Source organism: Cebidichthys violaceus, unplaced genomic scaffold, assembly GCF_023349555.1.
Source record: "Cebidichthys violaceus isolate CVI_PGR_0920_01 unplaced genomic scaffold, fCebVio1.0.p SCAF_96, whole genome shotgun sequence".
Taxonomy (NCBI): Eukaryota; Metazoa; Chordata; class Actinopteri; order Perciformes; family Stichaeidae; genus Cebidichthys; species Cebidichthys violaceus.
In genome coordinates, this window is record NW_027176982.1 from 443,565 (window position 1) to 469,803 (window position 26,239).

The window sequence follows — 26,239 nt, forward strand, 5'->3', positions numbered from 1 at the left end:
TTAAATTATAATTTTTTCGTGTGTCTTTGGTTTTTACTGCTGCATGTAATTCATCGCTCTAAATTTAAAATTGATTTGATTTATTAAATTCATTTTTTTATAACAGGATTACGTATTTCCTGAACGTATTTCACGCAGGAGCGACGTGTTAAAAATGTGATTTTTTTTTTTTTATTGCTTTAAGATAATTTTAGCATCTGTCTGTTTGGTCTTTGACAGAGAAATCCTTCTTCTTCCCAACATGTAAAACTAGCAGGATTTATGAACTACGGCATCCGGCTTTAAAGGGGGCTCAGGTGACATTGAAAGCCCGTTTTTTTTGTTGCTCCGGACTCACCTGAGTGATGGGCTCCACGGTGCCGATGTACGTGTCCGGACGGAGCAGGATGTGCTCCAGCTGGGTCTTCTTCTGGTAAACTCGCTCCACGGACAGCTTGGCGGCCGCCTTGTCTTTCTTGGAACCTTCCATCTTGCCGGCGTCGCCTCGACCGTTCGCAGCCTCCTGTTTTTTGCAGATTTTTTTTTTTGTTTTTTTGTTATTACACACAAACACACGCATAACTACGTGAAAAGTCTCTGGACCTGCAAGAACAGTATCAGTGCAAACCGTGGTGATTTATGGAAACACACAATCAACAGAAGCAGACGAATTGACGTCTTGAACCTTTTAGGGCTAGAAAAATTGCAACTTTCTCATTCTTATTGGTAGATAAACAAATAGATTTTGAACTTAAATTCAGATAAATCAGCTTGAATATTCCACAATAACCACCCGATGTTCCTTCAAGGTTTGCAATGCTTTTCTGCAGGGATGGTCGGTGAGCTTTAAAGGCTGACGTTCCTCCATGAGGATCTATTCACTAGCAGTTATGTGCTTTACTGTGTTCTTACAGTCCCCTTGTTTAAAAGGCAGATCGACCACATTGACAAACTCCATGTTTTTACTGTTCATGTTCATGAAAGTGCTGTAAAAGGAAACTATGCTGAGATGATACTTTGTAATCAAAACCCAGTTGATGTAATGAAATAAGATGAATGAATGAATGAATGAAAGAGGAGCTTCACGGAGAGAAGACGTCTTCCATTCATTCTACTTATACTGTAATTACTGTACTTAGTACAATCTCCATTTTATGCTACATTATACTTCTGCTCGACTACAGCTCAGTACAAGTACATTGGGGTATATTATTATTATTATTATTATTATTATTATAGGTTAGGTTACCCAGCTGTGACATTAAAGTGATGTAAACAGTACATTACGCATCACTATTCATAATTCAGTGATAGTAATAATATATGATTCTAAAATGGGCCCACTCAGTACAATGTATACTTGTACTTTTTTTGGTACTTCAAGTATACCTTGACGATACTACTTCAGTGGGATTTTGTTTGAATAAAGGATCGTGTTTGCTGGGTTGTAAAGAGTGTAGCTACATTGTAGCATCGCTACATAATGGAAGTAGCACGTTAAAGCCTTTACGTCGTGTTGTGTATTGAACAATTCAACTTTCAATTGGAAGTTTTTCTTAAGTTTAATTCGAGTTATTTTGAGGATACTCGCTATGGACTCTTTGGTCCGTTTGTATCTCGTTGTACCTCGAGACAAGACGTTATTACACATCTGGTACCGGTCCTGTATCCGGGGCTTACGCCTTTGAAACCGAAATCAGGGTTTAAAAACCCCAAATCAGCTGGCTGGTCTTTAACAAGCGTATTCTGAGAAGGATTCTCCTTCACGTTAATAACGTTAGACGATATTTACTACGTTGAATATGAGCTGAAGCTATGAAGGTTGAACATATCAGTCTGTGTGTTTGATACAAAAGCAACCGTTCGGGTTATAACACGGTGCGTTTGTTTAACGATAAACTAGCTCACCATCCACGCCAAACCGCCGCTTCCTGCTGCTCCGTTGGACATCTTCTTCCTTTGTGGTCCTTATTTTTTTTTTAACGACGCACCTCGTAAAATGTCTTCGATCCCAGTGAAATTTAAATGTCCGTCAGCATCACACATGTATCAGTTGCTGAAAGGTGCCGGGACCTGTTTGTCTTCCATGTTCTTCCTCAGTTTGCGTTAGAGGTAATCCTTTTGAATGTATCAAAACAAAAGCGGAGCAGGGGGTGGGGGGCGGGGGGAGTGTATCGCGGCTATTGTTAAAATCGACCAGCGGAGGCACAGTTAGGCCTAAACTTCCAACAAAGATGCTAACGGTGCTACGTGCTTTACAATAAATACGGTAAAAAAAAAATGCTCGCATTAAATAAGACGTACAATTACATGAGATAACACAACATAATAAAATAGGAGTTCAACTCAAAAAGCTAAGAAAACGACGTACTTAAATACATTTCATTTAGAAATAAAAACGGAGATTAGCTAGCAGAGGCTCAGCTGTCCGGCTCCGCCATCTGCATGATAGACGGCGAATCGTCTCGCGCAGATCAACGGACCAATCAGATGGCGGCTTTTCAAAAGCGCCGGTACCTCGACCAATAGGAAACGTCAATATTTAGTGGCCCATGGGCTTCTTTTCTCTTTTTTTTTTCCCAACGCAAGATGGCGGCAAAAACGCGAGCTTCGTCATCAAAAGACTTAACAAAACGTAATGAACACATTGCCATAACGACTACCAGACTAAAAAAAAAAATATCTTTATTATCCTGTATTGCCATATAGTTCCTAACATTCGGCCCGTTCCACCACACTTACAACACTTAAACTGGCATAACACGGTGTAAAGATGGCAGAAGAACTGAAGCAAACTGAGCCGACAAGGGCATCAGCCCGGGTCTGCTGCGTGGAATATCTCCATTCATCACAAATTACAGACACATTCACTATGGCTTTTTTATGCATAAAACCCTTTACATGTATACTTTAGACTGCATGTCTCAGATGAACGTTTAAAATATGTGACATCTGTACTAGGTACAGAATTCATGTCTTCATTAGGCCATGCATATTCAATCATCCTGGAGGTCTGACACACATATTGCACTGATTTGTCATCATACAAAAACTATCATCCAGTAATTCTAGTGTAATTTAAAACAACTGTTAAGCGTCTTCCAAATGGATGAGGACTTCAAAGGAGGACTCCTCCGTCTCCTTCAAGCTTCGTCTGAAGAGCTGGGAGTGTTGCCATGACGTCTCCTCCTCCTCCCCGCCGCTGAGCGCCGCTACAACGATGAACTCTGTGGAGCCGGAGAGACTCTGGAACGACTGCGTCTTCCCGTCTGCGGGGGGGGGGGGGGGGGGAATCATTAGGAGGGAGCACGTCGCCGAGTTGTATTCAAATCAGAATATCTTATTACGTAACCGTACCTCCGGAGAACTCTGTGGCGCTCTGGCCCGCCTGCAACTGCCAGCAGACTTTCCCCGAGTGGAAGGTCTGGCTGCTGGCCGTGATCGAGAGCGACTTTATCTTCATTCCCGCGGGAGAAAAGTCAAACTTCCAGCTAATTTTCCCCACAGAGGAGCCTTCTGTTCGAGCGATGTACACCTGAAGAAAGAAATACAATCTGGTCACCTTTAGTCATGTTCAAAACAACAACAACAACAACAACAACAGCATCAGCATCAGCATCAGAGAGCCTGTTTTTGGTGCTGGTGGGTCGACCGGTCTGTGACAAACAGAAGGTGCCTCCTCTAAACAGAACCTCCCTCTCTTGTCTCGGCGTGGTTCTCCTCTAAACAGAACCTCCCTCTCTTGTCTCGGCGTGGTTCTCCTCTAAACAGAACCTCCCTCTCTTGTCTCGGCGTGGTTCTCCTCTAAACAGAACCTCCCTCTCTTGTCTCGGCGTGGTTCTCCTCTAAACAGAACCTCCCTCTCTTGTCTCGGCGTGGTTCTCCTCTAAACAGAACCTCCCTCTCTTGTCTCGGCGTGGTTCTCCTCTAAACAGAACCTCCCTCTCTTGTCTCGGCGTGGTTCTCCTCTAAACAGAACCTCCCTCTCTTGTCTCGGCGTGGTTCTCACACGCTCCGATTAAAATCAAACAATGACTACAACTTCTTTGAAAACGCAAATGTCACCTATTAGCATTCTAATGGGTCAAACAGGGCACTCGACCCGTTTCTTTACAAACCAGTGTGCTCATTATGGAGGACTCCTAGGTAGTTTGTGAAAACAAGTTTTATTATGACCGACATGCTTCTGTGCCTCGGCCTGAGGTTAGTCTGTGGGTCGGTCGCTCCACTAACAGATGGAAGGCCATGAAGACATTCATGGCCCCCCCCCCCCCCCCCCAAAAAAGGATGAATCCTGCTGACTTTGGTGATCTAGCGCCATCTTCTGGTCAACATTTTTTTTTAAAATTTGTCCAGTACTTTTGGTTTATGATAAAAATACAGTAGTTGTGTGTTTAGTGCGTCGCCATGGATCGCATACGGCTGCAGAGAATGGGAGGAAGACTGCTGAAGGTATCATCAGGGCGTCCCTACCATCTCTGCAGCATCGTTATCGTTACACCCCCCCCCCCCCCCCCACAGGCTTCTCACACCTTTGTCCTTTGGCTGAAGACAACAGAAGCGTGAAATGCAGGACATCCAGGCTGAGGGGCGGCTTTTACCTTCAGGCCATCGGGAGTGTTTCACATATCTAATCCACTGTGCCCCCTACCCACCTGGAACCCACCCTCACCATCCAGGAAGCGTCACTTAGCATGTCCATGTTAGCATTAAGCTAGTCCTAAACACAGCCTCACAGAGCAGCTAAGTGTAGCCGTAGACTCGTGTTTACATTTTAGGTTTTCACTCCCCCCACTAGCATTAAGAATGTGTCCTATCCTGAGCCATAGAACACTAAAAACAACATGTTTGTTAGTCAGACATACTCGGGTATGATAAACGTACCATCTGCCAGTCATCTTCCACCTTCCTGAACACCGACTCCTTCCTCCACACACACTGATCCCAGCTCTGCACCACCTCAGAGTCGTTGGACACTCGACAGTACTGGTCTTTGGTGGCACTGTAGCGCACGTGCAGCAACCGGTCGCTCTTCTCTTTCTCGGTCGGAGTGAACACAAAACCTGCAGCCTGAGAAAACACACACACACACACACACACACACACACACACACACACACACACACACACACACACACACACACACACACACACACACACACACAGCAATAAAGATCATGTTGCTGATGAGACGAGGCAGATTCAAATACATATAAAGACATGAATCATTGGATGCAGAACGCTGAGTGGAGTAAGCTCAGTTACGACAGACTGTACCTGTGTGGAGGTCCCGGCATCGGCCTTCCTGGTCTCCCCCCGTGCGACCCTCCAGGCCAGAGAGCCGGAGTTGCGTCCGCCCAGCTCTCCCGGTTTGGGTTTTTTGGGGGAAATAAACTCCACCAGCTCGACCAGCAGCCTCTCCATCAGCTCCTTCTTCCTGTCCGGACTCAAGGTCTGCTGCCTCTGCGGTAACAGAGCAGACGGAAAAAAGTACTCGTCAGACTCAACACAACAAATTGGTCTTACATGTGAAGTTTAAAAAAAAAAAAAAAAAAGGGTCAAAATTTACCGAGACATTAAGTCCAGTGATGGTGTGCAGCAGCCAGGCCTCCTGGACTCTGGTCCTTCTCGACAGAACCTCTGGATGTTTGCAGGAATACCTCCACGTCACATCCACCACCTGCAGCACAAAACACACGCAGAAGTAGGAACGGTCCGATCCCAGAAATAAGACCAAAACAAAAGTGGATTGACACGTTTTAGATTTTCGGTCTGACCTGGTCCTTGGAGAAAGCCAGAACGTAGGCCAGCTTCTTCCCCCAGCCGACCTCGTACAGCAGAGGTTTGTCGCAGCCGTTCTCACACGAGTCACAGTGCAGCCAGCGGCGCTGGGAGAGCGAGTAGATCTCCGTCCACACGTGGTCTGAAACGCCACGCAGAACCGAACTCGTGTTCAAGCAGCCTCTCATCAATTCAGAGCGCGTGAGAAAGTGGTAAAAATGTGACGACATGTTCCTAATATATGAAACGCAAGTGTGCGATACATTACATTTGTACTATTTCAAATGGTAAAATAAGTGGTTTCAGCGTTTCACAGATTCTATTCTTGAAGGTGTCAGTTCATTCTAGTGAACAGGTTTCTATTGGTTTCTATTTAGCTTGTAAGCTGGATATTTTCATTATTGATTAATCAGCTGATACATTTTGGACCAACAGTTCAAAAGTCAGAGACATCCAGTGTACTATCATAAAAGACCAAGGAAAACATTCACCTTTGAGATGCCTGAACAAGAGATCTGTAGTCTTTAGAAAATGACACAAAACGATTGATCAATTATTAATATAATTACCAATGTTCTGCCGATTGACTAATCAATTAAAGATTGTAGCTCTAGTCGCGATAACGGAGCGAACCGAGGGATGAAGCCCATAAGATGTGGGTGAAAGCTCAAGAAGAGGCTATTTGTGGATCTTGATCTTCACGTCACGTTGTTAAAACGTCTTACTAATACATCAAGTAAACTGCTGATTTTCTCATAAAAAAAAAAAAAAACCCTCATTCAGTGATACAAAAATGTCCCTCAGGACAAATAAAGTATCTCTGAGCCACTTCTGTCGGTCATGTACGAACCCGTGCTGTCCCAGATGTATCTGGCCTCGAGGCCAAGGGCTCTGCAGCACAGAGTGAAGCAGTTCGCCCACTCCCCACAGCGCCCCCTCCTGGTTTCAAGAAGCTTCTCAGGGTTGTTGTACCTGGTATTATCAACAGAGAGAGAGAGAGAGAGAGAAATCAATCAAAGCATTCATTACTCTCCATATGTTTTGTGGTCAAGTTCGTTCATACTCTTTTATGACTGTTTCCGTACCGTTTTAAAAAAAGAGTAGTAAGAACTGACCACACACACAGACCTGGGGAATCGGGTGGAGAGCTGGCAGCTCTGACAGTAGTGGTTCTCCACTCGCTGGGCTCCCCAGCGGCTGTCGTCGGGGGTGGGACTGAGGGCCGTGGTGTTCTGGGTCTTGCCTTTGCATTGGCTGCAGGGCAGACAGTCCACCCAGGAGAAGAAGTCCTGTTTGAACCACCTGAGCAGCTCCAGCACCAGGAAGTCTTCCATTCCGAGTTTACATTCTGCACAGAGAGGGAAAGCGAGTCAGAGGGTCCCTTTTGAAATCACCGTTTAAATGCAGCACAGTGCAAATCCACACTGATTCTTTTGAGTGACGTCACCTGGATCCGCCTCCTTCGCCTCCTTCAGCTTGTGTTCAGCAGCGGAGGACAGCTGCTGGTGAGGGATCTGGCTCCTGGCTTTCTGCTGCAGCTCGGGGTTTTCATAAAGCATCACGTGTTGGAAGTTTGACTGGAGGGTCAGAAAAAAGCTCATACTGTTCTCCTGAAAAGACAAGGAAACATCCAGATTACGCAACTACAGCCCAATATCTTAAAATAATAAAACAGTATTAATATTAAAGAGTAGCAAAGCATTAGGAGTTTAAGTTCCCTGATTTAAAACCTTAAATCTTGTTTATGGAATAATGATAATCTCTGTAATCACCAATGAGCATATTTGAACTTTCGACAGCATATTATTTTGCAGTTAATCTGGCAATCTATCTAAATACCCGTGGTCACATTATAAATGTTTTGTACACACAAACCAGGGCTCTGACTTGCTCTAAAGCAATGTGGATCACACCTTCCTTATCTGGCAAATTGGCATTAATTAGGGTTTCACATTATTAAGTTGAGGTATCGATCATAAGACTTAAATTTGATATAAAAAAAAAGATCTTAGTCATTAAAAGAGGACAAAGTTGAGGTGTCTTCAGCCTCCCTGTGACTCTGCTACAGTAATATTATCAGATATGTTCAATCACAGCTCCTGCCATTCAAAACCAGGGAAGAGCGCATCTTCTATACCAAGGATGAAGGCTGCGATGGAGGTGGTGTAACCGGCTGGCTGGAGGCAGCGGCGGCGGAGCTCTCCGGTGCCGAGGACGAGGACGAGGGTGAGACTGAGGCGGAGGGTGAGACGGCCTGAGCGGTAGCAGGTTGGACGGGCTGTCCTCCACGCTGTCTCCGATCCCTCTCCGCCGCTATGGAGTCCCTGATGAGCTTCAGCTGTTCCACGGATGCAGACTTTGGGAACACGAGGTGGGTTTCAGCCTGAAAAAAGAGGTCATAAGACTTACTCACAGTTGGGCCAATGAGAGACGAACAAATAGACCATAGGCAGTGAAGCAAGTGGTACAGCGTCTTTAACTTATAGACACCTGGCAGTTAATTGATTACCTCCTCAAATCCCATCTCAAAAAGGCATTCCACAGCACCTTTGATGGGCAACAGCTTGGTGGAGAATGTAGGGTTGCCTATGCGGATCGACCTGTACTTCTCCTCGTTGGGGTTCCTGTTGGAAGGTGACATCACATGAGGAACTCGAGGCCTTTCAGAAAATATAGTTTGTTCCTCTCAGGCAGAAAGAGACACACACGTACACACCGATGAGTTATGTGTTCATGAATGAGGAATATATACACACAAATCATAAAATTGGTCTCACTAGATTCACTTGTTTATTGTACAAGTAGCGTTACAGCTAAGCTAAGTTAGCAGTTGGGCGGCCGTTGACACGATATTTAACGAACCTTACTTCATTTGTAACGCACGGAAATTAAAAGCCAACACATCGACATCTCAACACACCGATGTTGCAGTTGCTAACTTCACAAAACCTTTACCTTAAAATGTTATCCGCGTATGTGAGCAACAACTTCGCAACGTCGAGAAAGACTTCGTTTGAATTGTCACCCAGTGTCGTCACTGCTGGTGACAAAGCCATACTGGTATTTCCTGAAACAAACTTAAAAACAAAACAAAAGTCCTTTCACTGTAGAGTAGCAGGGCTAGCCTTGAAGCTAAAGTAGCAATTTTAGCTAATAGATGTTTTGGGTCCTTTTTTAGCTGACCCATCAGCGCCTGAATGCGCGTTTGCAGCTTTAAATAATGTAATAATGTATATAACGTTTATTTAATTTCACCATAGTCGTGTTGCGTAACACACAATCACCTATTTTCCTGCTTTATTGGTTTTATTATATTTTTTTATTTGATATTTACATTTTAAACGAATCCGGCGTTCAAAACTGCTACCCAAGAATCGCTACGGAGTTAGATTTTCTCGCTTTATGAATGCATTAAGAATTGACAGTTAACTTTGAAGCGGTGCCCGGCCGGGTAAGTAACACGCTTAAGTCCAGTTGTGTCTGTAAGGACATTTCAACTTTGATTTTTTTGTTCATTTATTCCTCTGTTTATTAAAAGGGGGGGGATTCACCAAAGCTGCAAGCAAGCTGTGGTGGAACTTGACAGATACAGCAGCATGTCTGCTCTACCGCTATCCTGTTGGACTAAAGTCCAGCTGAGGTCGCATAACATGAGGGCACTTCTTCAGAAGACCGTCTGTGTTTGTCCAAACCAAGACTCCAGACGCTGCAGCTCTGGGAAGCACAAGAGGAGGGTTGTCATAACCGGCATAGGGTTAGTGTGTCCTCTGGGCACAGGGACTGCCCTCACGTGGGACCGCCTCATCAAGGGCCAGAGTGGGATTGTTGCCCTTCACTCAGAGGAGTACCGGTCTGTCCCCTGTAGAGTGGCGGCACTGGTGCCCAGAGGAAATGACCCGGGAGAGTTTAGGGAGGAGATGTTTGCCTCTCGTGGGGAGATCAACAGCATGTCTACCGCCACTGTGATGGCCCTCGGAGCTGCTCGCTTGGCCCTGGAGGACTCAGGCTGGCACCCCGAAACCCCAGAGGAACAGGTCAACACTGGGGTGGCGGTCGGCATGGGCATGGTGTCATTGGACGAAATCGCTCGCACCTCCGTCGCCTTCCAAGAAAGGGGCTACAAAAAAGTCAGTCCCTTCTTTGTGCCTCGCATCCTTGTCAACATGGCTGCCGGACACATAAGTATCAGACACAAACTGAAGGGCCCCAACCATGCGGTGTCCACGGCGTGCACCACAGGCGCACACGCCATAGGCGACGCCGCCAGGTTCATTGCCCACGGGGACGCAGACGCAATGGTCTCGGGGGGGACAGAGTCCTGTGTGGGGCCTCTGTCGGTAGCCGGCTTCGCCAGGGCGCGAGCCCTCGCCACCAAATGGAACGACGACCCCGCGCAGGCGTCGAGGCCCTTTCACCCGGAGCGAGAGGGCTTTGTGATGGGCGAAGGAGCGGCGGTGCTCCTCCTGGAGGAGCTGGGCCACGCGGCGAAGAGAGGGGCCAGGATCTACGCAGAGATCCTGGGTTATGGACTCTCCGGCGATGCCAGCCACATCACCGCACCCACTGCGGATGGAGACGGAGCGTTCAGGTGACTCTTTTTTTTTTTAGTTTGTTTTGTTTGTTCGAACACACAAGAGGCAACCTGTTGTGCTTGCAACTAGTGTTACTTAAGCAGTGGTTCCCAGCCTGGGGGTCAGAGGTCACTGATAACTCAAACTCAACTTTGTCCACTGTCTCTACAGATGCATGTCTGCAGCCCTCAGAGACGCCGGCGTCTCACCGGCAGACGTGACGTACGTGAACGCTCACGCCACGTCGACGCCTTTGGGCGACGCCGCCGAAAACGCCGCCATCAAGAGGCTCTTCCGGCAAAGAGTCGAGGGCCTGGCCGTCTCATCCACCAAGGGGGCCACCGGGCATCTGCTCGGGGCGGCGGGGGCCCTGGAGGCGGCGTTCACCACTTTGGCCTGCTACCACGGGGTCCTGCCCCCGACCCTCAACCTGGACCGAACCGAGCCGGAGTTCGACCTGAACTATGTCCCCCGCGAGGCGCAGCCGTGGAGCGCCCGGGGCCGCCGGGTCGCCCTCACTAACTCGTTCGGATTTGGCGGCACCAACGCCTCGCTGTGTCTCGCCAGCGTCTGATGACACAAGTCTTTATTGTGTATCACTGATGGAGTATCTTTCTGTAGAATTGATACGTACGACTACTTGTTTGTGTGTTCTTATGAACTGATTTAGGGAACATGTCAATGATTAAAATCACTAAATCCTTGTTAAATGTATTTTTTACATGAAAATGATGTAATTTAACAACAATATTATTGTCAATATTTGCAGGCTGGAAGGATCAATCTGGGTGTGGAAAGTAACTCTAAAGCCACCCTTGTTTCTCACTCATTACCGCTACCGAGGTGCCGTGGAGCAAGGCAGCAACGGATCAGACTTACAGATTAAGGTGTGTGTTATATATTATTAAAGGAATAGTTAATTTAGTATAATTTCCTAAATCCAAAGGTGACATTTTCAACAAGTGTCTTCCTCTGTCTGACCAACTGCCCAAAAAATATAAAATTTACAATTATATAAAACAAAGTAAAGCAGAAACTCTTGAACGGGGAACTTTCATTATTTTATGCTTTAAACTACTTCTATTATTATTTGATTTTCAAAATAAAACTAGTTTATTTATTTTCTGGTCAGCGGCTTCTCCAATAAGGTTGAGAACCACTTGTTTAATATCTTAAACTATATGCTGTATTTTATAATGTTAGTTTTTTGTATGTAGTATCTTATTCTGAAAAGTAATTGTAGCTGTCAAAGAAAAAAGGTAGTGGAGTAAAAAGTACACATTATTTCCCAGTGAAATGCAGTGGAGTTGAAGTAACCTATAACAAAAAGTACCTTAATATTGCACTTAGGTTCTGTACTTTAGTAAATGTTCTGTTCCACTTCTTACAACTGTGATCTATTCCTGATACCTTTTAGTTAAATGAGTTTCACGGTTGGACCTCAGCTCAACGGTCACTCTGAAACAGACGCTCTCTTTATTCCAGCAGGTGGCGTCGGCTCACAGCGAGTCATAAGTGTTGCTTTCGTGTACGTTTAGCGTTTTAGACACTTTAGTGCAACAGGAAAACAAACAAACAAACGGACTCGAGGTTTTCCTCTGAGCTACCTTCGAGCTTTTTTTCCAAAAAACATCAAAGTGCTCTGACGAGAAGCAGCAAGAGAGACTCGGAAAGCTTTTAGATCCATTAGAGTAGATTGAGCGGAAAATCATCCAATTTAAGAGGTTGATATGAATAATCATATTAGGGAGATAATATATGATAATTGCCTCTTGTTAGCTTCCTATATCCGAGCTGTGTTGTCTTTAAAACGGGAGCCCAGACGCCTCAAAGCTCGGACAATTTATTGCAATTAGGAGGTAAGTGGTGCTGTAGGTGTGTGCAGCCGGCTTTAACAACATCCTGATGGAGGCCGATCTAACGGTAGTGCCTTTTGTGATCGCTTATGAAGGCACTTTCAAAACCAAAGACCTCTGACTCCGTGTTGTTCGGCCTTTTTTGTTTTTAATTTTTCCGATTCACCAACCTGTGAAAACGGCGAGGGATGACCAGAGCGGAGGGTGAAAGAGGTTAAGTAGTACCGTTCTATCAGGGTTCTCCTCCTTCATGAGGGATAAGAAACCCATCGTTAGTGTCAGGCGTCCTACAGGCGACACACATGGTGTCTGTGAAGGGACGATTGAGCGGCCGTTGTTGAGAATATGGGTGTGTGTTTACATTTTATGTGACAATTTTGGGCGCTGTGAGAGTGATTTAAATCATACAAATCTCACATTTTATGCATTTGTCTTTAATTTAATTAATGGTAACAAATAAGTAAAAACTAAAAGAACAAATAAAAAGAACGTTAAACATGTAGCAAACTCTTAATATACAAATTCTAATGAACAATATAGAAAACAACGTAAATAAATATTACATGTGCAAAATGCTCCTACTTCTCCATAACTCAAGCAATTAACTTACTGTTCATTTAACAATTCATAAACTAGTATCCCAGATATGTTCGTTCTACCGACCCTTCCTCATCCCTGAACCACTGAGAGTAGGAGAGTAACTGGTTTCAGGGTATTGTTAGTGGGCAGACATTAAACAGGACTAAAGCCTCATTAGTGGCTCCAGACGGAGTCCGTTACACACCACTAAAAGACCATTTCATTGTTCTCGGAGTGTCGCAAATACGTGCAATTTTACCTTAACTATTTATTTTAAGGCCAACCGTGATGTTCTTTCATGAACCTAACTGAATTGTAATAAGCCTTGAAGAGGCATTTCGAGTATTTCTGTGAGATCACATTGGCAAAGACATACAAAATGACTACAAAAAAGGGGCAAAACAACCTCAAAGACACACTACACAGCAACAAAAACAGGCTAAACCACTTTAACGCCTGTGTGTCTTGCTCCTGTAGGAGAGGGGATGGGGTCTTTTGCATGTCTGTGCATAGGGTCTCATAATCCAGCCATGATTATGTCGGTTGATATTACTTATTCCCAAACTCCCAAAGTTATAAATAAGTTATGATTAATCAAAGTACCGCAAACTTGGCCCTCACCCACTTTGCCCAGTTGGTAATACAACCGTGACTCTGGAGAGTATTGATGTTCTGAGTTGATCTGTCTTGTGAATGAGATTAGATTTCGGCCTCGATGGCGGTGCTTCAAGAAACTTTAGATTCATCCTCTGGGTACCATGAATGTCCGCAGCCAAAGCCTTGGAGCAAGCCTAACAGACAACCAGTCATGGAAACAAAGGTGTTTTAAACCTGTAAAATATTTGACTTGTTGCTACATTAAAGGTCAAAGGGTTATCAAATCATCACGATTCATCCTCTGGGTACCATGAATGTCCGCAGCCAAAGCCTAACAGTTTAACAGATAACCAGTCATGGAAACAAAGGTGTTTTAAACCTGTAAAATATTGTACATTGTTGCTACGTTAAAGGTCAACGGGTAATCAAATCATCGTGATTCATCTTCTGGGGACCATGAATACCCATCCGAACGTTGTGGTAATCGGGCCAGTAGTGGAAATATCCTGATTTGGACCAAATGGACTGATCCTCAACGTTCGGATGGGCTCGATGGTGGTGCTTCAACAAACATTAGAATCATCCTCTGGGTACCATGAATGTCCGCAGCCAAAGCCTTGGAACAAGCCTAACAGATCATGGAAACAAAGGTGTTTTAAACCTGTAAAATATTGTACTTGTTGCTACGTTAAAGGTCAATGGGTTACCAAATCATCATGATTCATCTTCTGGGGACCATGAATACCCATCCGAACGTTGTGGTAATCAGGCCAGTAGTGGAAATATCCTGATTTGGACCAAGTGGACTGATCCACAAACCAACTAACTAAAACCAACATCTTAAGATCCTGCAGCCAGGGGATGAAATAAACGTAGATGTTGCATGAATCTATTCTAATCATGCTCCTTATATATATATTAAATATACCTTCGATTCACTCACCCTGTCCTTCTGTTTTGATGTCTATATAAGTAGCGCATGATCTGTCTGTGGCCAGCTCAGACATTTTGCTCTGCATTTCACTTGATGAGTAATTGTACTGTCCCGACTGAATTTAGTAGCATGATGTAAAGCCGGACCCGGATGATGAATCGCTGTACTGGGGAATGTCGTTCCAGACCCATTTTTAGAGATTACGTTTTATTAGCTCCTCTGGATGTCACATCCAGCTAATGAATGAATCAATTATTCATCCATTTTTTTTTAATCTGACATAGATGAACGAGTTGCAACAAAGCTTCTTTTTTCCTTTTTTTTTTTTTTTTTTTTTGTTCGTTCGCGTACGAAAGGAAAGCCCGGCATCTTCACGGGTGACTATTTTGGCCTCAGGTGTCGTTCACATGTGACGCGTGAGTCGGTGTTATTCAGCAGTTTGTGACTCTGCATCACTGCGGCGGGAGCTAACGCACTCCGTTGATTCCTCACATTACGGAATACATCATAACCACTGTACCCGTTAACGTGCACGAGGTTTTCAACCTTTGCACAATAGTGAATGGACATGACACGCACAGACTTGAGGGTGATGATTTTGCAGCAGCACTGCATCATGACGATGATGATGATGATGATGCATGCTTCCTCCCCTGCCCTGTGTACTCTGAGAGAGCTAAGTGTACCCATTCCACCATACTCCATATCAATAGTGCCGAAGCTGGGCAGGAACTATTGATTCCTGTTGCAGTAATGATGACTTTCTTTCCGTTCATGTTATCCCTTCTTCTTCTTCTTCTTCTCCTCTTTTTTTCCCTTCTTTTTTTTACATCCCTGCCTCCTAATTAAGGAGACATCCAAGCTGAATTATGATCGCCATGGCAACAGAGTCAGCATGCATTCCCTTTGATATCACCCTGTCCCACATGGAGCACAGCTTATCACCAGGTTCTAAAATTAGACCTCTCTCTCTCTCTCTCTCTCTGTCTCTGTCTCTCTGTCTCTGTCCCTCTCTCTCTCTGTCTCTCTCTCTCTGTCTGTCTCTCTCTGTCTCTCTCCCTCTCTCTCTCTCTCTGTCTCTCTCTGTCTCTCTCTCTCTGTCTCTCTCTGTCTCTCTCCCTCTCTCTCTCTCTCTGTCTCTCTCTGTCTCTCCCTCTCTGTCTCTCTGTCTCTGTCTCTCTCTGTCTCTCTCTCTCTCTGTCTCTCTCTCTCTGTCTCTCCCTCTCTCTCTGTCTCTCTCTGTATCTCTCTCCCTCTCCCTCTCTGTCTCTCTCTCTCTCTTTCTGTCTCTCTCTCTCTCTCCCTCTCTGTCTCTCTCTGTATCTCTCTCCCTCTCTCTCTCTCTCTCTCTCTCTCCCTCTCCCTCTCTGTCTCTCTCTCTCTCTTTCTGTCTCTCTCTCTCTCTCTCCCTCTCTGTCTCTCTCTGTATCTCTCTCTCTCCCTCCCTCTCTCTCTCTCTCTCTCTCTCTCTCTCTCTCTCTCTCTCTCTCTCTCTCTCTCTCTCTTTTTGTCTCTCTCTCTCTTTTTCTCTCTCTCTCTCTCTTTTTCTCTCTCTCTGGATGGCCTTCACTCCTCTGCTGTGGTCATTATGCAGATCCAATGTTTTTGGCCTTTTGTTCACTTGTGGAATGCTTTGGATCTTTGAGCCGTTATTGGATTGATCAAAATGGACTCAGGATGTTGCAGTAATACTCTTCTTATTAAACACATTACAGTAAACCTCTCCGGTTAGTTAAGTGGTTAGCAGTGGTTCCCAAGCTGGGGATCGTCTGAGGGATCATGAGATGATTCACTTTAATCCAGCCAACAGATGAATCTGTCCCCAATGACTTCATATCATTGTTTTCTGTTTTAATCAGTGCTTTTTTGACACCCAGTTCTGCATATACATTGTTTTTGTGACCAACTCTGTCACATGAATCTCATTGTGCATGAAGTATAAGGATTGTTGCACAAACAAACAGCATTTAACACAAACTACATATCACCAATGCCTTGCATTGAACATTTAAAATGAAATTAAAGAAATATATAAAGAAGTAAAAAATCCTCAACCACTCGCCTATGTATTTTTAATAGATGGAACTATTTATTGAGGTCATCGATGGCTCCTAATTTAAAGTATTCTATTCTATTTCTATTTCTTTCAGATGACATCGATTACATAGCTGATAATGTTTTGAGAAGAAATTAAAAAAAATACATTTTTATGGTTGTTTCTGACTGTAATGTATTCTTCATCAACATGAAATGATGTATTTCTTTCTCGCTGAGCGTTTAGACCGCTGCGTTACGCAGATATAAGCAGCATTTGTGCGTTCGTGATATTGAATGAAAGGATGAAATATGATCCAAGAAGTTCTTTGACTAATGGATCCCCAACGCTGCTGTCGTTCCTGAGTGTCACATCGCTCTGAGGTCAAGGATGGCGCCACACATGTTGTTGCATCAGCTTCTCCTCGAAGGTGAATACAGACACAGTATTTCACATCTCCTCTTTAGCTCCTGTTTTAAGTTAAATGTCGGTAGTAGTGGTAGAGGTGACTGCTGATTGACAGGCGTACGGTGTAATTAACCAGCTTCTCTAACAAAGACCAAGCGCTGATGATCTCCTCACGACGCCGCGGTGATAACTGACTCCACGCCTGTAATTATCACTTTGTTGTTTTCTTTTTTATTCAAACTTTCTACCGTGGAGGAATCAACAGACAGGAACACGGACTTCACCAAAAGGCATTAATGTGAATTCGCACTCATTAATATTTCTATGGAATATGGAAGATTACGGCCTCTGGCGTTCCTCCGGCTCTCAGGCTTTGTGTGAAAAGTCTGATGTTACGTTCGCACTGTGGTGTCAATGAAAGAACGCATTGACAAAGCAGTGCGCTTCTGCTTTTATAAATGAATGGAGAGTACCAATCACATATCTGAGTCCCTCTAAATACTTGAAATCATAAATACGGGGAAGCATATGACGATTTTATGATTACAATGTGAAAACAACAGGAGGTAGCGTCGGTGTGAAGGACGCACTGAGTCGTCTTTCAGCGTTGTAGTACTTGAGGTTTGTCTTGGTCTCGTTTGTCTCAGGCGAAGAGGACTCTGGGTTAGTATTTCAAGACTGATATCACTAACTTTCCTGTGAGTTTATTTAATATGTATTTCATTTGCTTTCACACCTCAAAACAAACTGCACCACAGTCCGACACCCACGTATTCAGGCGCTCTGGATTCAGTTGTTTTCGGGGGTCCGCACCGTGGGTTTGATTGACAGCTTTCACACCAGCCCCCCCCACCCCCCAAAAAAAAAAACTGAACCCGGACTAAGCTGGAGCCGAGTTCTGTTTCATCCCTGAACCCTGGCACACTTTGAGCGTCTCATGTGACATCGCCGTCGGTGTCTTAAGTGCAGCGAGGTGTGAGGACGCCGAGGACGCCGTGTGAGGAGCGGAGAGACGGCACTTTGAGAAATCACTTCACTTGAAAACGGACGCCTTTCTGCGAAAAGTGAAGTGCGAGGCTGATGGTTCAGACCAGCTCAATGAACTGTGAAGAGCTCGTCGTTTTCTCTCTGTGTCTAAGCACCAGAGACGGTATTTCGAAATCACTACCATTGTCATCGTGAGACAAATAAGTGCACATGGTGCAACATGAACTTAAATACACACAAAGCAAAGAGATCCCCCCCCCCTCCCCCCCTCCCTCCCCCCCCGTATCCTCACTTTCTGCGGCAGGTGTTCGGTATTCTCCACAGGCCAGTTGTAGGCACTTCACACTCGGTGCATTTACATGCACTTAAAGGTGACCTCCACCAATTTGACACATCCAGTGTGTTTCCAGGTGTTAGGGGGTACATGTGTGTGTGTGTGTGTGTGTGTGTGTGTGTGTGTGTGTGTGTGTGTGTCTCTGTGTCTCCAGAGAGGAGCTGTGTGAAGCCTGATGAATGTCCTCCAGTCATTTGAGTCGGTGTCAGTCGGGTTTGAAGACTACAAGTCTGACGATTAAAGTGACAGGTCACCCCAAAATTAAAAAGAAATACGTATTTTGCTTTATACCTTTTGATAATCCACAGACCGAGTTAGCCGGAGAATCTCTATCTACCGGGCGGTCTTGGTTCCTACCCTATGGTCATGTGGACCGGATCACGACCCAAAGAATTAGATTGCGGGTACAAGCGGCCGAAATGGGTTTCCTCAGGAGGGTGGCGGGCGTCTCCCTCAGAGATAGGGTGAGAAGTTCGTTCGTCCGTGAGGGACTCGGAGTAGAGCCGCTGCTCCTTTAGCGTGGAAAGGAGCCAGTCGAGGTGGTTTTGGGCATCTGGTGAGGATGCCGCCTGGTTCGCCTCCCTAGGGAGGTGTTCCAGGCACGACCGGCTGGGAGGAGACCACCGAGGGAGGCCCAAGACCAGGTGGAGGGACTATATCTCCAAACTGGTCCTGGGAGCGCCTCGGGATCCCCCCCAGTCAGAGCTGAGCTGATGTGGCACCGGGAAAGGGAAGTTTGGGGGGGTCCACCTGCTGAAGCTGTTGCCCCCCGAGACCCGATCCCAGATAAGAGGTTGAAGATGAGATGATCCACAGACCTTGTGAGCAGTTTCATGTAGGAACAGTGGTTGAAAGAAAAATAGTTCCTCCTTGAAGCTGCTCACAACGAAAGTGATCTCACTCTAAATGAGACCTCCTGATTAAATAAATATGAGAGTGCAGTGCGCTGTGTGAGGATCTCACCTTTCATCCTCTCTGCAGTCTTTGTGTTGCACATGCGTACTTGTGAAAAGCTGATCAGAAAACGGGCACGGCAGTGAAATCGGGCTTTCTCCAGCAGAAATCTTAGCCGAGGAAATCAAGTTCCCTCGACGCGGATTACGGGAAACAAGGTTTTCTCGTTGACTTGAACGTTTGAGAAACCAGCTTTCCGACTGACTGTGTTCCTCATCGGTCACACCTTTTGACGGTGGAGTCAAAACTCCAGGACAAGCAGCGCGGTTACGTCGCAAATAAATTGGATTACATACGATTTAATTTCCTGGGATGTGTACGAATTGCACGCATCATTTTCCATATAGCTATAGCTACGAATGGCCAGCACTGTTTGTGATTTGTCCTGATTAGCATTAATGCTCCTACAGCTGCCGTTTCAGACTGAAACTTCCACCTGCATTGGTAGCAAGGACAAGCGCCACAAACCAGTTTACCTTGAACAGGAGCATCTTCCATCACCAAAATCTTCAGAATCAATAGCTGCATACCTTCTCTGACCTTCTCCCTCAGAGAGCCTCGCTGTTGTAAATGTGTACAAAAAAAAAAAAAAAAGAAGATGTTTCGAGTTGATTCTGCAGCCGGAAAAAACGAACAGCTTTGACGTCCCAAAACCAAACAGCCTTTTATGGCTTTGAAGGAGTCAAATAATTGCATCTTATTCATTCTTTCCTTGCAGATTTTATGCCCCCAACACTGTTTTTTTCTTCTTTTTGTCCATTACAGTGGCAATTACAACCCCAATGACATTCACATGAGCTTCCTACAAGCTGTAATCACGTTTGGTGATTATCAGTCATTATAAAGCACCCAATGTGCTACAATTAGCCAATTGAAATGTGTTGGCTCTGCACCGCGTTCTGCCGTAGTCCTCGTAATTATCTTCCAGAAGAGAATACTCTGCCGTGCGCAATTACAGTCAAGGACTGCAGCGATCTCTTTGCACAATGCGATGAGTCTCTCCATCCCCGGTCATCAGGAGAAGCCCCCCCCCCCCCCCCCCCCCCCATTGTCGCCTCGCCGCATCATCATCAAAACAAATTACATGTGAATGACGGCGTCGCAAGGTTCGCCAGCGTCGCATTCGGGACAGCTTGGTGCAATTAACGTGAAATGAAAGCTACACTCAATCTTTCGTACGTCGTAATTATCGTTTTCACTTTTATTCAGGGTTATTATCTGTTCACACCTTTCACCGTCTGCAGTGAAACACCTCAGCTCTGTTCAATCACAACACCTTTCTCCCACCAAATCTGATCTACTGTGGGTTGCGCTAGAAATTGGGAATTCAATGCCAGTACCAGGCTTCTCACTGGTTTTAACAGACGACATCACAATCCTGGCTCCTCTTCTTCACTGGCTCCCTGTTCGTTTTAGAATTGATTTCAAGATTTTACTGATCAAATAAAAGAGGAAATGTCTTCGATCCTCAGGTGGGGCCCTCTTCTGGCTGATCCAAAGTCAGGCTAAAGGCGACCGTGCTTTTGCCGTCAGGACCCCTCGGCTTTGGACCGACCCGGCCCGAGGAGATAAAACTCGCAGAATCAGTAAACCACTTCTTAAAACTCATTTTTACAGACTGCCTTCTATGTCGTGTCGTTGTTCTACTACTGTATTTTATTTATCTCGTGGGTGACCGTGGCTAAGTGGAGAGCAGGGCCGCCTTTCAATCAGAGGGTCGGCGGTTCGATCCCCTGCTCCAGCTAGTCTCATGTCAATGTGTCCTTGAGCAAGACACTTAACCCCAAAATGTCTCCCGTAGCTGCGTCTACGGTGTGTAGATAGATACTGAATTGTAAGTCGCTTTGGATAAAAGCGTCTGCTAAGTGACTGTAAAAATCGTATGTTTATTCGTATCGACCCGGGTACACCGTAACTCTTACCGCAGTTGCCGTGCTGCGTTGGGCCTCACTGCTTCAAATTCTCAAGTGCTCCTTTTGTATCGCAAAGAAAGTCAGGGGTTGCCAGATCCTCAAGGTCGGTTATCCCGACATGTCTCACTCTTACAGGAAACACACTCAAACCTGGCAACTCTGCCAAACCTCACTGGCAACTCCACGTGACAAGAGATCGAGCTTGTTTGATTTTGTGTCGATGTCTCAAAACGATTTAGAAATAGTAAAACACTATGACACAGCTTGGAAAGTAATCAATCTCTGTCTCACAGAAAACAGATGGTAGTTAGAGTATTGTATGTCATTTGTCAGATTAATGTTTGAACCGAAGCATAAAGGTAAAGCAAAGGTAAAGATTGCCATCTGTTCGTCACAGCCGTGGGCGTGTCACGCGTTCTCTCTCTCTCTCTCTCTCGCTTTATGTTCGTCCTTCACTCGGGGGACTAAACCCATTTGTCCCGCCGCTAAAGAACGCGTGGTTAAAAACACGTCAAACCGACCGTACGATAAGCTCTCCTCGTGAGCGGCGCCGCTCCGTTAACGTAGGTCGCGAGAGTCCGTGTCGGCCGACAGCTTCCGCGCGACACGCTCTGTCCGGGAAATCACCGAGAAACACCTTTTTTGACTGACAGATTGCAGTGAGTGGACGTGAAGGACGAGAGGCCTCCGCCATCTGCTCTTTCTTTTTCCCCCGTATACGCGGAGGGACAAGGTCTCACGAGGTTGATGGAGGATTGTCGAACGACGTCCGTCCTGCCGCAGCTCTGCCCTCTCCCTCGTCGTGAATCATCTGTCGTCTTCTTCTCGGTGACGAGGTCGTCCTCTTTCTTTAAAATGGTCCTTTTCGACGGTGTTGATATTCACCAGACGGGGGGGGGGGGGGGGGGGGGGGGGGTGAAAGTGTCGGAGCGCCACGTCTCATAGCTTCACCGGCATCTTACAACGAGACAGAACATCTTGATAGCTACAAAAAAAGCTCGGCGAGCATATCTTTATAATCAAGGGTTTTCTTTTCTGCTGCGAATAAACTTTATTTCAACCGATGAGTGTGAGGATTTTGCAGCCAAAATAATGACAATTAGGGCCGTTATCTACTGTACTGTAATTAAAGAGCGGTTTGTGTGTTTCCACCATTCCACCAATCCCCTCCAATAAAAAAAAAAAGCTCCGGAGGGTCTGAGTTTGCTTGCGTCACGCCTCAAAAGAAGCGCTGACATCACTGTCGGAAAAGTCACGATGCCGCCAAACGAAGCAAGAGAACGTCGCGCATCTCCAGAGAAGATTGTTGCAGATTTATCGTTTTGGCATTAGCGTGTTCGTAAAATACCTAGCTATTCGGGTTGCATGCTTCTTGCCGTGGGCGTGGTCTGCAGGGGGCAGACGTCGCTCACAATGTCTTGACGTCGATCCTGAACTATCGAGCCAATCGGGGCAGGAGTAACGCCTCTGTTCTCAAGCTCTGCGCGTTCGTAGAAGGCACTATCGCGCGGAGGCGTAGCTTGTATTTGCTCCGCCCCTCTCTGATATCGTGAGCGTCACCCGAGGGGTTGTGCTGGAGGAAAAGTTCATGCATCCAAAAGGAGAAGTCCTCTGTGGACTGTGAATTTAATTGCAATCTGTCCATTAGGTTTAGATTTTGCCGCCAGAGTGTTTGGACCGGCCCGCTTTCATATTTTTTTTTTCAGGCCAAGGTCACGCTTGAATAAATTTGCAACCGCATTGAAGCAATCGGAGGAGAGCTTTATCGGTTATTCAAGGTCCGCTGGCGGTATTGTTACTTGTATCCGCTATATGTTCAGTATAATAGAACCAAGGTTGAACGCCCACAGGATGAAAACTGGGAAAAGGTTGTATCCATCCATTCACTGTGTTACCCAGGTAACTAATGTCTCTGCATCGTCCATTGTTCCATCTCTCGTCTGCACTTGATGAACTTCCACGTTGTGTTCTTGCGATCGGCCTCGACGTCGTGTCCTGAACACATCATGTTCTCGTCCCAACTCGGTCAGAAGCCGTCGCCGTCGCTTTCTTTAACGCGAAGTTACGAGTCGGTTCAACATCAAAAAGTCCACGATTTATCGTGCGATCAACGTTATTGTGGATCCTAAAAGAGACAGTGTGTGAAGGAAGCGGTTCATCGTGAATCGGCTATTTTGAAGACGATATCCTGCAGCAACCGGACAAAGAGCTACCGACGGCCCGCTTTTAATATTTCATTTTTCACAAATGAGTCAGAAACAGTGTTCTTTATTGTGTTTATGTGCTAATACCCATGAGACAATTTTTAAACAGCTTTACATTTGTTCTATTGTCTATTAGCCAAAACATTTATGCTCCGATTGTTCAACATAACATAGAAAAAGTTAAATCCTGTTGAGCATTTAAATCTGCAAAACCCAATTAATACCAACGAGGTTCAACGAGTTCATCTTTGTGTGAATTCTGACCCTGTGTAATATTACATTCATCTGAGCAAATATTAAAAGGCCCATAACTCATCTCAGACGTTTTGCAACGTTTCAGACGTAAACGTTCCGACGCAACGACGGAAATATAGTTCATCACAAGTGAAAGTCTTTAATTCATCAATAGATCCCGAGTGAAGCTGGTTATAGTGGATTATGATGAGTTAAGAATATTTTGATCAGCTGTTTGAGCCTGAGGTGTGAGAGTGAGGACGCTTTTTTTTTTTTTTTCCATCCTCAAAATGAGGTTCTTCACCTCGGGATTCAGGGTAAGAAGTACTATTACGTTGTACTTTATATCTTATCAGTTTTCACATATCTCATAATCCGAGTCATCTGAGAAAAACAGAAATAAAGTCTTGGAAGAATTCCGGGTCACACGGGGTGAGATCTATTTCATTTAGTGAAGTATTCCTTTCAAGCAGAACAGGAATTCATACAGTGTGCAATAACTATAATTACAGGCCACATTAGCTCCTTAACAAAGAAGCCGTCCTTTACTCTCAATATTGAATATCAGTGTGACATTGTTTGACTGTCTGATAACAAATGTCTTCATTCGTCCCTTAAGTGTCCCTGAAAATCGTGGAACAAAACTGTCCTCCCAAGACAGATTTTGGAAATGACAGCTGATTAGTGGAATCAAGTGGCCGTATTTTCATATTGGAGATGTAATAACGAGGGGGGGGGGGGGGGAACCAGTGGTGGGCTCTTTATGTCCTTTATATAATGAACGTCGTCCTTATTGGTAGTCTTCAGTCACTCGGGCCGCCGGTGGAAACTTCTTTCATCATGTTGTGTAACTGTTGTTTCAGAAGCTTTTTTTTTTTTTTTTTTTTTTTTTAAATTGTAGATAAAGATATTAAAATCCCCAAAAGTCTCCATCCTGGCTTAATGACAGCTGTAGTCGAATTACAAAGGAAAAGGAGTCGCCTTGTTGCAACGAACCCACGAAGAATAAGCAACGTCATTAGCATTTCCAGCAACAACAACAACAACAACAATAATATGTAAATATGGTGTTAAAAATCTACATTTCAGTTTATATTTTGCCGGACAAATCAAATTGTCTACAGCATATTCAACCATATGTTTCTTCATAATGCATGTGATACTTACTGGTCTTGTAATAAAGGCAATAGTCCATGTGAGATATGAGTTCACAGATAATTACGATCCCTCCTCGGCGTTGTGGAGGTTGGTTTATGGCTTTTTGCCAGTTCCACCTACAGTCTGTGGGCGTATCTATGGGTTACACCCGTTGATACAATCGCGGTTCATTTTGTTTGTACGTCCTCTGGCGATTCGGAGGATAACGCATCGAGTAAAAAGGCCTCTTGTCGATGCTGGGAGCTCTCGCGCCTGCAGCCGAACTCTGGATACTGGATACTTAAAACTAGAATAAAATAGACTAAAACAAATGTGTCATTTTGCATATAAAACAGGCACAAATGGTCTCATTTCTCCCTTTTTTTTTTACAGTCTTAACTGTCGGATTCGGTGCCACTTTTGTCTTCCCTCTGCTGCGGTTTTATGCAATTATCATCCATAATGTGCACTGAATCTTCAAACGTAAATGTTAAGGCTTCTAAGTTTAGACTGAAAAGTTTCACCCGTGAAGTCTTTTATAGTTTTTCCTTTGCAGATCAAAATGTGACCTACGGATCCCGCCGTATTTCGGTGCCGTGAAGCGTTAATGAACTGTAAATGACAGCGAGGGTTTCCCCTCATTCTTTCACGCTGAAGTTAGGCTGACGATGAACGTTAGAGTCTCCCCAGAGGGGCGAGGAGAGAAGATCAGAGGGTGAAATGGTTGGATAATCGCGTTCTCTTCATATTTAATTGCCGAATGAAGGCAGGCCATTTTTAGCCCCTTCATCTGCAGGGCAGGTTTAGCTGGGAGCGCTTCAATCTATCGGGGTATCAGCGTTGCATTGCACTTGCCACCATTCAAAAAGTCTTTTGTAATAAATCTATTAAGAGGCAGCAAATCACAGATATTTGAACCAAAAGACCCTCCATTTCTAACCATTACATCATGCGGGGTCAAACGCCAAAATGAATGCAATTATCTTTATTGTTATTGTCCACATTTGAGTCAAATATAATATGAATCATAAAGTCTAAAGCTCTGCTGACAATGTTCACTCCACACCATGACATGAAAATGTGGAACAGAATGTAAAACATACTGATGATTTTCAAGCAGCATTACTCTCTGTTAAACTGAAAACGTAAAAAAAAAAAATGGTCCTGAGGGCGGCACTAAATTAGGCCGATGGGGTCTTTAAAGGATAATTAAAGCCGTCAACATTTATCTTCTGTACGTATTAGGAGCAGCCGTCTCATGTCAGCCTCCTTGTTGCAACAAGAATCAACAAACGGCAGCTTTGTCTATAGTTTCCATTGTTAACGAACCGCTACAAGTTTACAATGAAACAGGGGTGGAAGCACAGGTCCAAGTCTGTGGTTAAGTTCAGGCAACGAAAAACTTGCATTAAAGTCAGAGAAAGTTAAATGTTAATATAAAATGTTGTATTTCAAGCTACTGCAAACGTTTTCTGTATTAAACCAAGACCACAAATCTTTCCATAACCATAACCCTGAACTTATATCTTGCATGCAAAGTTAAAATGTTGACTTGTGAAAGGTGCTGATGGAAAGCTAATGGTGCATGAATGTGTTCAGTTCATTTTATGGCAATCTATTAATAGACTATAAGTAGAAAGTTTAGCCTCAATGATGGTGCGAGACAAAAGGTATGAGGTCACCAAGACATTAGGGTTCAATCTCTGGGGACCACGATTATCCTTGAAGGGATAGTT

At 44.8% G+C, this 26,239-nt stretch overlaps 3 protein-coding genes across 5 annotated transcripts in view; 1 reads left to right on the forward strand and 2 right to left on the reverse strand.

Moving 5' to 3' along the window:
* Positions 1-2,140, reverse strand: part of top2b (DNA topoisomerase II beta) — a 16,124-nt gene extending 13,984 nt beyond the window's left edge. For both annotated transcript variants that reach the window (XM_068704577.1, XM_068704576.1), the window contains exons 1-2: positions 1,888-2,140; positions 338-502 (exon numbers count right to left, since the gene is read on the reverse strand). In XM_068704577.1, the coding sequence (XP_068560678.1) occupies positions 338-502; positions 1,888-1,929 (207 nt within the window). In that variant the 5' untranslated portion in view covers positions 1,930-2,140. The remainder of the gene's footprint in view (positions 1-337; positions 503-1,887) is intronic.
* Positions 2,141-2,647: 507 nt separating this feature from the next.
* ngly1 (N-glycanase 1) lies at positions 2,648-8,891 on the reverse strand. Its single transcript, XM_068704612.1, has 12 exons — positions 8,716-8,891; positions 8,270-8,384; positions 7,898-8,143; positions 7,208-7,370; positions 6,889-7,108; positions 6,611-6,732; positions 5,757-5,902; positions 5,549-5,659; positions 5,257-5,442; positions 4,864-5,049; positions 3,337-3,514; positions 2,648-3,248 (listed from the first exon to the last, which is right to left on the reverse strand). Exons 1-12 carry the CDS (start codon positions 8,814-8,816, stop codon positions 3,070-3,072), a joined length of 1,953 nt encoding a protein of 650 aa, XP_068560713.1. The 5' UTR covers positions 8,817-8,891; the 3' UTR covers positions 2,648-3,069.
* A 236-nt stretch (positions 8,892-9,127) lies between these two features.
* Positions 9,128-11,035, forward strand: oxsm (3-oxoacyl-ACP synthase, mitochondrial). 2 transcript variants are annotated; one of them, XM_068704579.1, is made up of 3 exons: positions 9,128-9,211; positions 9,299-10,348; positions 10,503-11,035. In XM_068704579.1, the coding sequence occupies exons 2-3, from the start codon at positions 9,357-9,359 to the stop codon at positions 10,903-10,905; spliced, it is 1,395 nt and encodes a 464-aa protein (XP_068560680.1). In that variant the 5' UTR covers positions 9,128-9,211; positions 9,299-9,356; the 3' UTR covers positions 10,906-11,035. The 2 variants fall into 2 exon arrangements, with proteins under 2 accessions (XP_068560680.1, XP_068560681.1); XM_068704580.1 differs by lacking the exon at positions 9,128-9,211 and having other exon boundaries at positions 9,218-10,348.
* The last annotated feature ends 15,204 nt before the right edge of the window (positions 11,036-26,239 follow it).